The 14,803-nt window shown below is 33.6% G+C and overlaps 1 protein-coding gene across 1 annotated transcript; it reads right to left on the minus strand.

The window, feature by feature from the left end:
- Positions 1-10,250: 10,250 nt before the first annotated feature.
- On the minus strand, positions 10,251-14,523 carry BTG4 (BTG anti-proliferation factor 4). Its single transcript, XM_033121141.1, has 4 exons — positions 14,322-14,523; positions 13,715-13,852; positions 12,670-12,868; positions 10,251-10,745 (listed from the first exon to the last, which is right to left on the minus strand). Exons 1-4 carry the CDS (start codon positions 14,492-14,494, stop codon positions 10,563-10,565), a joined length of 693 nt encoding a protein of 230 aa, XP_032977032.1. The 5' UTR covers positions 14,495-14,523; the 3' UTR covers positions 10,251-10,562.
- Positions 14,524-14,803: the final 280 nt, after the last annotated feature.

Genomic DNA, 14,803 nt, shown 5'->3' on the forward strand with positions numbered 1-14,803 from the left:
TTGTTTAAAGACATTGACTGAACCTCTTTCTAGAGATGTAAAATTTCTGTTTATTATTATTTGTCAGGCTGATTAACTTATCTAAAATTGTCTGTTACCAAGTCACATAAAGTAGTTAGATATATTTGCACAATATTTGGTGATCTGGAATGAAAGTGCATAAAATATAGTCCATGTGGAATACACAAAATTCACTTTGGAGGCCCTGCTTAGAATCCCTCAAAGAGATAAGCAGTCATCTAAAACGAAGTTCCAGGATTTGAGTGCTGATCAAGAAAGATACAACCCTCACATGAAAAAATGTAAGCAGAAAAAAATTTTTTTTCAAATACAAACACCAAATCAAAAGCCTGCTCAAATTACAAACCCAATGCCAGCAATTCAGGTTGCTTCTTACATGAATAATTCTCCTTATTGTGCTCCAAGATGAGTAGCAAAGGGGATTTATATATAAAACAATAGTTGGTATGATTTGGTAGGTTATCTTGGGGTCTGGGAATGCTCAAAAATTGTTCCATGTAAATTAATGGTAATTGCTTCTTTGTTTTATGCCAGTTTGGCTCATGAAAGGTTTAGTAGGAACACTCTACTTCCAAATAGTGGAGGGAGCCTGTAAATGAGTTACCTATAAACAAATAAAATTTAATCTGTTGGTAAACTAACTAACTAAATAAATAAATAAGTAAAACAATTGTTGTTGAGTCTCTCGAGCAATGCAAGGAAGGCAGGTTAGTAAAGAAAACTTTGAACAAACACTATGTGGGTAGATAATGAATAACTAATTAGTGAATTCAGTATCTAATTCATATTCAACATTTTTTAGCCCAACAGGTCTTTTGTCATAGTAAAGAGATGTTCACACATGAATGAGGATTTAACTCTAAATCCAATCAAAATACTAGTGGTGAATTACTTTATGGAAAATAAAACTAAAAACATTGTGAGACAACATGACAAGAAACTTTACAATTAAGGTTTAACAAAGAGTTTTAAATTGAGCCATAAGGAAGATCTGCTCAGAATCCACTCACTACACCTAATTCCTCCATTTCTCCCATCTTATACTGACCTTCAGCTCTCATTTCTTTGCTGCTAGAGGTTGGTCACTTAGTCATCTTAAGTAGTCATTCAGGTTAAATGATTAGATTCACCATCAGGCTAAGTAAGTACCAAATCGGTCAACCTTAAAACTCTTTCATTTAGTTACTATCTCAACGAAAATCACCAGCTGCCTTCGTAGCACAGATACCAATAAAATGTTAGTTGCCCATAAGAATGAACTATGAACTGGGAATTCTTATACAAAGCACATCCCCTAATCAATGCATAATAACTTTTTAAGATTAAAGACTTCTCCAGTACTTTGAGAAGAAGGTAAATCTTTGTTGTGATAAATACTGAATGTGTGTCCTCAAGAATTTTATTTAGTTATTCACATAAATTATGAAATATATTTCCTCGAGATTAGAGTAAAGATTAATTATGCCAGACATACAAGACTATTTAGGACATTTAGGCCAAAAGCCCAGGGCCTCTGAGAGAGGTGGTAAAAAAAATGTCATGCAGAAATTAAAGATCTTTCTTTTGTAGTCTTATTCTTGGCTGAGCAAGGCATCTACCAAAACATGATTCTATTAACTTCCTGGCTGATTTGTTGGGCCTTCAGTCTGATTCCATTAATACACTAACAGCTGTAGGCTTTTAATAAGCATATGCTTTCTAATGGAAATGCCAGATTACAAGGCAGGGATCATGTTCTCCTGCCTGCTGCATTATGTATATTTACTGCTGAATCTAATCAATAGCAATTTCTTCTTTTAAGTTTTGAGATTCTAGTTATCTTTAAGAAATTAGCTTGTATGCGCATACATAAACACACACGCACAGCCCACTGACAAAGAAAAGGATAAAAAAACTTTAATAGATACAGAAGCCATATTTTACCAACTATTAACAAAAAGGATCCTTCTCCCCAAAATATAATAATTGTTTTAATAAAATTTTGTTTTTAATTTCAAAAGTGGTAATATACTTCTGCTTCCAAGAAGGTGAAGTGGGCATACTTTTCCTTCCTCCTCCCACCAAACACAACTAAAATCCCTGGACATTATATAAAAACAAACAAGAATATTCTGAAAGGTATAGAGAAGAAAATACACCAACTAGGGAACCGGAGAACCCAAGGCAGGATATGGTCGTGAACTCCACAGATTTTCTTTTTCCCTCATGTATTCCAGACTTGGAAATAAAAAAGCCAGCAACCCAAAAAAACAAATGGGTACAGACCAAAAAAGTTCCCCCAAAGCCTGCTTTCTGTAACCAAAGGAATAAGAAAGGAGCAGCCTAGCAAGGCATAAAACTTTTCGACAATAACTGCTTTTCTCCAGCCAAACATCACAGACAAACAAACAGCAACAAAAAAGAACTGTCTCCACCCACACCAGCAAAAGATGAGTGGGAAGTCTAGACTTTCCACTTTGTCAGCCTGTAACAAGGCATCCCAACCTCCTTCTATGGTACCAAGCAAAGAGATGGGAATTTTCATCTTTTTATCCCCAGAGGGCAATAACAAACCCCCTCCACTCATGATGTCAGTCCACATGGGAAATCTAGACATCTATCAACATATGGAAGTAATAAGTCCCCTCACCACCACCTCCCTGCTGGAGTGGCGTCAGCAGAAGCCAAGTGAAGAGTCAAAACTTTCACCATTGCTCATTGGTAATGAGGTCACCTCACCAAAGTAGTAGTGGAAACCACATGGGGAGCTGGAACTCCTATACCTGTCCAGCAGGTCTGAGGAATCCCTTCCTTGAGTATTAATGGAGGCCAAGTGGGGAACATGGACTTTTATCTCCCATCAGGCAATAACAAGTCAACACCTTCTGGTTCTGCCCCCCTCACTGGAATGGTGTCAAAGAAAATCAGCTTGCACAAAGTTTAAATAAGATTCCAAGTCTTATAACATCAAAAATGTATCTATACAAGACAAAATCAAAAAGGATATAAAAGAACTCAATACTATCAACCAATAGTACTAATTAATATTTATGGAACATTGTCCCAAACAATAGCAGAATACATTCTTTTCACATGCCCAATGAATAGTATCAAGATAAACTATACCATCGGGTATAGAACAAATTTAAAAGACCTGAAAACATACAGAGTATATTTTCCAATCAGAATGGAATCAAGTCAGAAATCACTAACAGAAAAATACAGATAAATCTCAAAACATTTAGAAACCAAACAATACACTTCTAAATAATCCAAGGGTCAAAGAAGTCACCACAAAGAGAAATTTTAAAATACATTGAACTGAATGACAATGAAAAGTTAACATATCAAAGTTTATGGAACACAGCTCAAGTAGTGCTGAGAGGGAAATTTATAATACATACATTAGAAAAGAGAAAAAGTCTCAGATCAATAACCTAAGCTTTTCCCTCAAGAACCTGGAAAAAGAAGAGTAAAAAGCCAAAGCAAGCAGGAAAAAGAAAATAATAAAGAGCAGAAATCAATAAAATTAAAAAGAGAAAAATAGGAAAAAATCAACAAAACAAAGAGCTTTTTTCATTGGAAAGGTCAATAAAATTGACAAACCTTTAGCAAGACTAACAATGGAAAAGAGAGAAGATACAAATTACCAATATCAGGAATCAATGTAGGGATATTACTATGGACCTTACAGACATCGAAAAGATAATAAGGAAACATGAACAACTCTACAAAACATAAATTTGACAGAACAAATGGACCGCTTTCTCAAAAAACACAAACTACTACAACTCACCCAATATAAAACAGATTATTTGAATAGCTTTATAACTATTAAGGAAATTGAACTCATAATTTTGAAATTCCCAAAGAAGAAATTTCCAGGCCCAGATGGCTTCACCATATAATTCTACCAAACATTTAAAAACAGAATTAACACCAATTGAACACAAACTCTTCCAGAAAATAGAAGAGGGATCACTTCCCAAGTTGATTTATGAAGTGTTTATAATGTGTGTATATATTATATTTATGCATATTTATAGCATGATGATATTACCCTTATACCAAAGACAGTACAAAAAGGAAAACTACAAACCAATATTATTCATGAGTATAGATGCAAAAATCCTTAAAATATTAGTGAATAAAATTCAGCAATATATAAAAATAATTATATGTCACAATCAAGTGGGCTTTATTTCATAGATGCAAAGTTGGTTCAATATTCAAAAAAATCAACGTAATTCACATATCAATGGATTAAACCACAAAATCATATCAGTGGATGCAGAAAAGGCATCTGACAAAATTCAAAGAAGCATTTGACAAAATTTGATTCATTTATAATTAAAACTCTCAGAAAATAGAAATAGAAGTGAACGTCCTCAATCTGATATAAGATCATCAACAAAAATGGTAAATATCGGCTTAATAGTGAAAGAACGACTGCTTTCCCCTAAGATTAGAACAAGACAAGGATGTCTGTTCTCACTATTCTCATTCAACCTAGTGCTGGAAGGTCTAGCCACTTCAACAAGACAAGAAAATAAAATAAAAGGCATCCAGATGGAAAAGGAAGAAATAAAGTTGTTCCTATATGCAGATATCATTATTATCTACTAGACAATCCCAATGAATCTACAAAAAAATTAAAAATAAAAAGCTTTTGGAACTACTGAGTTCAGCAAGGTCACAGAACAAGAGGTAAACATACAAAAGTCAATTGTATTTATATACAGAGGGTCCAAAAAAACGTATGCACATTTTAAGAAAGGAAAAAACTATTAAAACTGTAATACTCAATATATACCAATAACAAAAGATGAATACAAGTCATATTTGACTTCTGCAATTACAAGAGGTGCTCCAGACACTTCTGATTATGGCAAACTACTGCTTGAGCTACATTGACCAAAGTGTCCACTTGTATACATTTTTTTGGCACCCCGTATATTACCAATGAACACGTGGATAGATACCAAAATTAAAAATACAACACGACTTATAACTATTCAAAAATGAAATTCTTAGATGTAAATCTAAAGTACATGTACAGGACTTGTATGCTAAAAACTACAAAATACTGATGAAAGGAATCAAAGATAATCTAAATACATGGAGAAATATATTGCGTTCTTGGACTAGAAGACTCAGTATAGTAGAGGTGTTGATTTTCCCCAAATTCATATACAGACTTAAAGCAATTCCTTTTAAAATTTCAGCAAGAGATTTTTTTTATAGACATAGACAAGATTATTCTAAAGTATTTATGGAAAGGCAAAGGAACTAAAATAACTAAAACAAATTTTTAAAATGAAGAATAAAGTGGGAAGAATCAATCCACTCAATTTCAAGAGTTTTATAGCTACTGTAATCAAGACTGTGTAGTATTGGCACAAGAATAAACACACAGATCAATGGAACAGAATATAGAAGACAGAAATAAACCCACACATACATGCCTAACTGAATTTTCACAGATGCTAAAACAATTCAATGGAGAAAAGATAGCTTTTTCAGCTAATGGTACAGGAGCAAGTGGATACTTACAGAAAAAAATAATGAACTTCACCAAAGTCTCATCACTCATACAAAATTTAACACAAAATGGATCACAGACTTAAATGTAAAACTATAAGACTTTGAGGGGAAAAAAAAAAACAGAAAATCTTCAGGATCTAGGGCTGGTTGGAAATGTCAGACTTGATGCCAAAGCATAATCCATAAAAGAAAAAACTAATGAATTAGAGTTAATCAAAATTAAAAATGTTTGCTCTGCAAAAGACCCTATTTAAAAGGTAGAAAAATATGCTACAAACTGGAAGAAACTATTTTCAAACCACATTATCTGACAAAGGACCAGTATCTAGAATAAAGAACTCAAAACTCAATTGATTAAAAAAGTAAACAATCCAATTTTAAAAACGGCCAGAAGACATGCACAGACATTTCACCAAATAAGATATACAGACAGAAAATAAGTACGTGAAAAGATGTTTGACATCACTAGCCATCAAGGAAATGTAAATTAAAACTACAATGAGGTGACACTATTTTTTTTATTTTAGCCATTCTGATAAGTGTGTTGTGATAACACCAAAGGCTGGTACAGATATGGAAAAACGAGATCACTCATACACTGCTGGTGGGAATATAAAATGGTACAGCCACTCTCTAAAACAGTTTGGCAGTTTCTTAAAAATCTAAACAGTACCATATGACCCAACAATTACACTCTTAGGCATTTATTCCAGAAAATTAAAAATTATGTTCCCACTCTAGGTACATGAATGTTTATAGCAGCTTGATTCATAATCCGCAAAACTAGAAACAACCAGTTGTTGTCCTTCAATAGGTAAATGGTTAAATAAATCACGGTATATCCATACCATGAAACACTACTCAGCAATAATAAGGAACAAACTACTAATACATGCAACAGCCTGAGTGAATCTCCAGAGAACTATGCTTAGTGAAAAAAGCCAATCCCAAAAGGTTACCTACAGCATAATTCTATTTATAACATTCTTGAGGTGACAAAATTATAGAAATGGAGAATAGATTACTGGTTGCCAGGGGGTTAACAAAGGGATAAGAGTGGGAGGGAAGTGAGTATAATGATATGAGGTGTGATCAAACAATATGGTGGATGTTTAAATAAATAAATAATTATTACAGTAAAAGATACATCACCATTTAATACCCCTCAAAATACTTCCGCTCGTTTTGAATACACTTATCCCATCATTCTTGGCACTTTCTGAAGCAGTTCTGGAACGCCTCTTTCGTGAGTGTCTTTAGTTGTGCTGTTGTGGCTGCCTTGATGTCCTGAATCAACTCAAAAAGTTTACCTTTCATGGTCATTTTGATTTGGGGGAAAAGCCAGAAGTCACACAGTGCCAGACCTAGTGAATAAGGTGGATGAGGACACACCATAGTGTTTTTGACAGAAATTACTGTACCAGAAGGGATGTGTGACACGGAGCATTGTCATGATGAAGGATGAAATAAAGACACTCACGAAAGAGGACTTCCACAACTGCTTCAGAAAGTGGCAAGAACGATGGGATAAGTGTGTTCAAAGCGAGGGGGAGTATTTTGAGGGGAATTAATGGCAATGTGTCTTTTACTGTAATGATTTTTTTTTAAACATTCACCATATTGTTTGATCCCACCTGGTAAAAGGGCAACAAAAGGGATGTTTGTGGGTAATGGAAATGTTCTTTGTCTTGACTGAATCAATGTCAATATTACTATAGTAGAGTTTCACAAAATGTCACCATTGGTGGAAACTGGGTAAAAAGTATGCATGATCTCTTTATGTATTAACTGCATGTGAATCTACAATTCTCTCAAAAGTTTAATTTTAAAAAAAGAAAAAAAATAGTACATACTCATAGAAAATCTCAAAATGCAGTTTAGGAAGATCTAATTTGGTTATTATACTGATATACTAATAGATACTAATATTCATTTATTTGGGACTTTTCAACTGTATTGACTACTTTTAACCACAGCAAAAATACATATATATGGTTCATTATATTTTCTCCTATACATTTGCTTCAGGGCCAAATAACAATTTCTAAAGAATTATATAGGGCTCTAAAGCTTTGGGCCAAATCCTACAACAGTGATGAAATTGATATCTTCCTGAGTATCAACTTAGAGCAATTCATTTTAATGGCTATCTTTAGTACTGTGTTGCATAGAATTTTGAGGCAATCTCTGCACCCAATTAAGAATATTGAGATTGATTAGCGATGTCTATCATTGGCATGGGGTAGAGGAGTGGTAAATACCACAGATTTATCATCTCTGTTGGCTGGAATAAGGTTTTTTAAAACCAACCCCACAAACTTCAAGAGACACTTTGTTAATAAAACCCTCTGTGCAAAGTTTCTTAGAAATCCATCGTTCTGTCACAACTAAGTGTTATGTTACACTTTACATATAATAACTATTTTATACAGTTCTTTCACTTTTCAGTCCAACAAATTGTACATGTGAATAACACCTACAGAAAAAGTCACTAATTGAAATCCAAAATAACGCCATTACGGAATAAATAAGGCAGAAGCAAGAAACGCTAGACAGGACTGAGAACCAAACTGGTGGAAGGAAGGCTTAAGACAATTACAGTTTTTTAAAAAAAAGATGAACAATATTAAGGCAATGGGATAAATTAGTTATAACAGACAAAAAATGATCCAGAATAAAAAGAGTTGGTATTCCTAAAATGAATGGACAAAGAAAGTATTCAAAGATAATACTGCAGAAGTTTGCTCTAGAAAAATTAAATCTGCAGGTCAGAAAGTGGCACAATGTTTCAGGAAAAATTGATACAGGATGATTGACTAAGACATAGGCTCCAAGTATAGGCATACCTTAGAGAGAGCGCAGTTTTGGCTCCAGACCATGATAATGATAAAGCGAGTATCTCAACAAAGGAAGTCATGATCTTTTGGCTGGTGGAGGGTCTTGCCTTCCATTTGTGTAAAAAAAAAAAAAAAAAAAAAATAGGCAACACCTGTGAAGCATGATAAAGTGAAGCTCAATAAAATGAGGCATGTCTGTATAGAGAGTTTTCAGACTGACAGTCAAAGGAAGTCACCTAAAAATGTAAGTGTACATGTTTGTTCACATGGCAGGGAGTTGGGGAAATCAAGGTGGTCTCCGATGTCTCCACAGCAACGTATAATGCCAGAAACATAAGATTAGTGTGATGTCTACCAGTTTTTGTTTCTTCATGTGTTTCTCTTTAGTTGTTAGTGTTTACCAGAGGGTAAGGGGGCAGGGGGAGGTAGATGAGAGTAAAGGGGATCCAATATATGGTAATGGAAAGAGAACTGATTCTGGGTGGTAAACACACAATGTGATATATAGATGATGTATTACAGAATTGTACACCTGAAATCTATGTAACTTTACTAACAGTTGTCACCTCAATAAACTTTAATTAAAATATTAATAATAATAAAAAATTAGTGTGATGTCTACAAAGTTATAAGGGAAAGAAAGTATGACCTAAGATTTTAGTACTCAGCCAAGTTATCTTTCACAAATATTAAAGGACAGAGATCATCTCAGGCACAAACTCCTAGACTATAACACCTATGAGCCATTTATGAAAAAGCTGCTTAACAATAAAATCCAGCTAACGAAAGATGAATCAAAATAGATTTCACATATGCAAAAAGTTTATTGCTGAGCACCGAATCAGTTTAAATATAGAACTAAGAAAAAAAACAACTGTAGGAATAATTGTTTTAAGACAGAACATAAATGTTAAACCTTGACATTAAAAATGTTACATATTTGAAAGTTGCCAAGAAAATGAATCTTAAAAGTTCTCATCACAAGAAAAGAAACATTGAAACTGTATGGTGATGGATAATAGCTAGACTTATTGCGGTGATCATTTCACAATGTATGCAAATATCCTAATTATGTTGTATACCTGAAACTAATAAAATGTTGTATGTCGATTACAACTCAGTTTTTAAAAATGACAGGAAATAAGGGACAAAGAAAAAATTAAGTGCTAATTTCTACAGCTTACCTAGCAACAAATAATCAATACTTTATTTAAAAAAATAATTTTTTTAATTTTTAAAGATTGTTCCAGCCTCCTTGTGTTTTCCTTTAGGAAAAAAAAAGCATAAAGAAGATTTTTAGGAAATAAAATACTTTGTGATAGAAAAGCTTATGAATATTTCAACACTTCTTTCAGTTTCACTGTAGGTTTCTTTATTTTCCAAGTAAAATAATATTCTTCCAGGAGCTCATGTAGTATGGTTTTTTATTAAATTATCTGTATATAGTTTCTTACATCTGTATTTATAAGAGGATGACTGGAAAGATGGTCACCATTTAATGTTAATGGCAATTTCTGGCTGGATGGGATCAATTTTTACTTGCTTGGTGCTGTTTTTCTGCTTAGCTTGAATTCTTCATGATGAGCATGTATCACTAAAATTTTAAGTCATAATTATTAAGGCTATTAAGAGGTTTAGAAGTAAGCTAATTTTTTAAAAAGGGAATTTTGTATCTTAAAGAGTCATTTTCAAACAAGCTGTCACTGACTTTATGAAATAAAACAGTGACGGTACATAGATAATAAAGTAGAATGAGAATACTACATTATGTGGCTCACTCATTCCTAAATGAAGATTTACTTTTTTTTAATGGCTAATGAAGAAATGCAAACTTGTAAAATTTTCTTGCAATAAACTGAAATAGGAATATATTAAAAACACAACACATTTATTTAAACTGTTACTTTTCATAATTCATTGAATCTTATCACAGGTCAATATCTTCATTCTATCACCTTATTGGGTACACTCATTAGTATTACATAAAAGTTCATATAAAATTAAATAAGAATTAAAAGTACAGCTAAGAACATAGTCATGATCTGTGTGAGAGGATTCACCACCATGCACCCTGGTCCCTAATGTGGTTATTTTTTCTGGGCCTCTCAACCTTAGAGTAGTTTTTAGAGAAAATAAAGTGGCTCCTCTGAGCTCTTTCCCACCAAGTGTCCAGCCGCTGCATTATCGGTTTGTGTTGACCCAGTGGTACCTGTCCACCCGGTGCACAGCAGCAGGCCTCTGACCCTTAGGATTCTTATGCAACACATGATAAGCATTTGCTAGGAGGCCCATACGGCCATCCACCATTGTCTTTTTGCAGGGGATTTGGAACCAAGATTGAAAGGGTTGTTTCAAGTTTTCAACCTGGAAAAAAAAGGGGGAAAGGTGTATGAAGATCTTTTGTAAATTAATAAACTAGCTCTAAGGATTAAATAAAGCCTGTAACTCAAAAGTTAAACCTTTCAAAAGCATAAGTACAAATGAATAGAAATAAAAGTGGATAATCATCTTTGGAAGATTGACTAGTATTGGGGGTGGGGTATAAAGTAAGTCACTTCATACCTTTTATAAAATCAATTTTTTAATCCAACGAAAATTTTTAAAAACACGTTTATGCAAATTTCTATATATTCTTGAGTTCTTCGCTACCTCACTCCACCTCACTGACCCAACCCAAAACTGCCTAACCATGACCTCTGGGGCTGAGGTCTAGAAATATTCATTTTAAACATCTGAAATGACCAATATAGATGTTTTGCAGACCATATTTTGAAAGGATATTGCTCTAGAAGAATATAGCTGACTATGGATCTGAGCTCTAGATGGAAGATGACCTTTCTAAGCATAAAAATAGAATTAAGGGCAAATACTTCACTACCTAATTTTAAACTGGTAACACATATAGAACTATATATAAACTACACACACATATTGATATATATATATATGGTTTAGAAAACTAAACAAGCTGGAGAAGAAATATGTGCCAGTAACATGACAAGGAGTTAAAATATTCCTAAAGTTTGAAGAGCCTGTAATAATACATTCAGACCTCAAATGATAAGTGGGTAAAGAAGAGAAAAGTCGTAAGACAGTAAATACCTAAAACATTTGGGGACATAGAGATTTTTTAAATGTTTAATTTAATTAATAATATCTGCAATAGATTGTATTGTTATCAAACTATTTTTAAGTGAGAATGCCCAATTTTAGGAAAAATGGTAAAGATGATCACACAAAGCTTGTTACACTACAAATAAATACAACTTTCTAAGAGGTCAATATAGTAAAATGTCCATACCCATGACCCAGTAATTCCATGTCTGAGAATCAAGTCTCCAGAAATAATTTAAAATTCAGACATCTGTGTACAAGTTATCAGCTTTTTTATAGCACAACAACGTGGAAACAATCTAGATATCTGCCAATAGTCGATTAACTAAGTAAATTACTAGGAAAGCAAATGAATATCAAAATGTTAAATAAAATTGCTTTAACATGTTAATACATAGGGATTAATTTAAGAAAACATATAAACAAATATTAGGTTGGTACAAAAGTAATTGTGTTCTTTGCAATTTTTTTAACCTTTTAAACTGCAATTACTTTTGCACCGACCTAATATATACGTACAAAATGTCAACAGAGGTTCTCTCTAGATCAGTGTTTTTCAAACCATGAGTTGCCACCATTAGTGAGTCATGAAATCAATTTAGGTGGTTGAAATCAATTTAATTTAATACAAAGTGTCAGGGGCATTGTAGCTAGTAAGGACAAGTATTGTTTCATGAAACCTATTTCCAAAATATAGCTAGGCATAGCTTTCTATGGTTTTTGTTGTTGTTGTTGTTGTTTTGTTTTGTTTTTTTAGCAAAACTGCTCTGTTAATGGGATTGCAGACTTTTGACCATTTCTTAATATTCCAAATTTCCTGTGAGAGGTATGTTATTTTCTATTGTCAAAAAAGCCCACTGATTTTAATATTTAATTCTGAAGAAATTTAAATGAAAGGAAACATGTTCAAACACTATTTGGAAAAATGGGCCTGCAAAAGATGAGATTGATCCTGAGCACCCAGCCAAGTAGAGGAACTACATATAGAAGAAAAAAACAGAAAAATCATTTTGTCAGAATATTAATATTGTGATTTTAATCTTTACCATTTTGCTGTTTCCATGTTTTCCAATGTTTCTTTGCTTTTACAGTGAGCATATTCTTTTCAGAATTAGAATAGAAAATAATTAGAATAGAAAACAAAAGTATAGAGAAGAACTGGAACACACTTTACCTGATAAATACTCTTTGGATTGCTAACTTTAGGAATAATCTGAGGTTCTTTGTTACAACTTTCTTCATCGGAGGAAGTGCCGAAGGAGTAGTCCAGTGTGGCTCTATTAACAGCATAACTGATTTGTTGGGAGAGTTCCCATTCTTCCCACCTGCCTTTGAAAGAGGCAACTGTAAATGGATGATTTTTCTCACCATACCTAAATAGGAAAGGAAAATAAAGTATTCAGTAGGGATTCAACTTCTCAGTTTTCTCTCTAATATTTTGTGGAGATAACTCAATAACTTACAAAAAGAGTTATTTTAAAAAACAAATTGAAATGACTTGACAGCAAAGAAAATTGAGAGACATTATCACCTTCAACTACTACACTGTCATAATTAGTGGGGGTATTCTGTAATAGCTGTCTTGGTTAATTGCTCAGGTAAAAACAAAGACTAGTTTGTTTTTAATTAGTTTCAGGTGTACAAAACAACATAATAGACATTTACACCCTTCTCCCAATCTACTACCCCTCTGACATCGTATATAGCTGTTACAATTCCATTGACTCTATTCCCCATGCTGTACTCCACATCCTGTGACTATATATATATTAAATTATAGTTGACATTTAGTGTTATTGAACTTCAGCTTCAGGTGTACAGCGCAGTGATCAGGCATCTACACTGCCAATTTGGTAAGATTAGTTTCTTTTGATTCAAGTAATGGACTCAATTGCCCTGTGATAGATAACTCCTCTTGCCCTTTGATTCTGCCTATAATACTTAGACATTATAATTTACTCTTGGCAATAGGGTGCAGGCATTAAAATCAAATTAAAAATATTATGCAAAGTCTTTGTGCTTCCCACTCCATCCACTTCTACTGGAAGTTTTTTGTCTAATAAAGTTTTATCTATAATCTTAATCAACCAGTGCCCTCAATGCTAATCCAAGGCTTTAGAGCATCGTGTTTCACAAAGTTGTACAGAGCTGACTAAATAACCTAAGGTTTTCAGGTATCACAGAGCACACAAACTCTTAACTCCAATGAGAATACTCACCTACAGCAAACCTCAAAGGGATCTACCCATATGGTCATCTCCTTTGGAAGTCCCAGGTGGGAAAAATCCACATTACTTTCAGCACAAGCCCTTTGCAGAATGGGATCTTTATTCTGATTATGGTTTATCCTGATACACCTTTAAAAACAAGGAAAGGGAAACAAAAGCATGGTAACTGATGCTTTAGCAAAAGAATCATGTTGGAGGCATACTGCTCCAATATACACAGCTCCCACCTCACCCCTGCCTTCTGCTGACCCCTTGCCCACCCTCCACAATTTTACAAGTAAGAGTAAAACATCCTCAACTTTTCTCACAGCAACTCAGAATGTGGGTTGCATCAAGTCACACAATTAGTTCACCGAATGTTCATTGCATATCTTTCATGGTAAATACAAGTTAGAAATTGTTTAATCCACCTCACATAAGAGGTTTTTTTCTTTAATGTCAACCACACTGTCACCAACTGCATCTCTCTCTTTCAAGCCCACCTTCAATAAATGCAAGCCCATAAAACTTTCATTACTTATAGACTGCCAACACAATCATTGCTGATGGCATTACTTGGTTGTTACTTCCCTTTGCCATACTACATACTAGCTCTCACCTGAAGGCTTGCCCTTTAGAAGGGCAATCAGAGTGCCAGTGACTTCTGTATGTTTCAAACAAGATAGTCATCAGCTTTTCTGCAAAGTTTTCTATTTGCTGTTTACTCAATTTACCATGTTTTTTCACCAATCTTGTGACAAAGAAAACTGTTGTTGCAATTTCATCTCTCATGATTCAAGAAAAATCTATGAGGAGGTCTGCAACCATTAAAAGAAGCAAGAAGAAATTAAAAAGAAACAAGGGTCTAATTTATCAACATGTAATTGCCATTTGGAAATATTATAAACCTTAAATTTAAGACAAAAATCATTTGCTGGTCCTTAATGAACTAAATAAGCACATCAATACTATCAATCAACAAAACAGCCAAGAATACCAATTCCTCAACGAGCCAGTTTTTAACGATTTTCAAAGGAAAAAAAAACGTATTTTTTAAAACTTTAATACACTTAAGAAACAAATGAAACATCATTATGCCAC

Source organism: Rhinolophus ferrumequinum, chromosome 11, assembly GCF_004115265.2.
Source record: "Rhinolophus ferrumequinum isolate MPI-CBG mRhiFer1 chromosome 11, mRhiFer1_v1.p, whole genome shotgun sequence".
Classification (NCBI taxonomy): Eukaryota; Metazoa; Chordata; class Mammalia; order Chiroptera; family Rhinolophidae; genus Rhinolophus; species Rhinolophus ferrumequinum.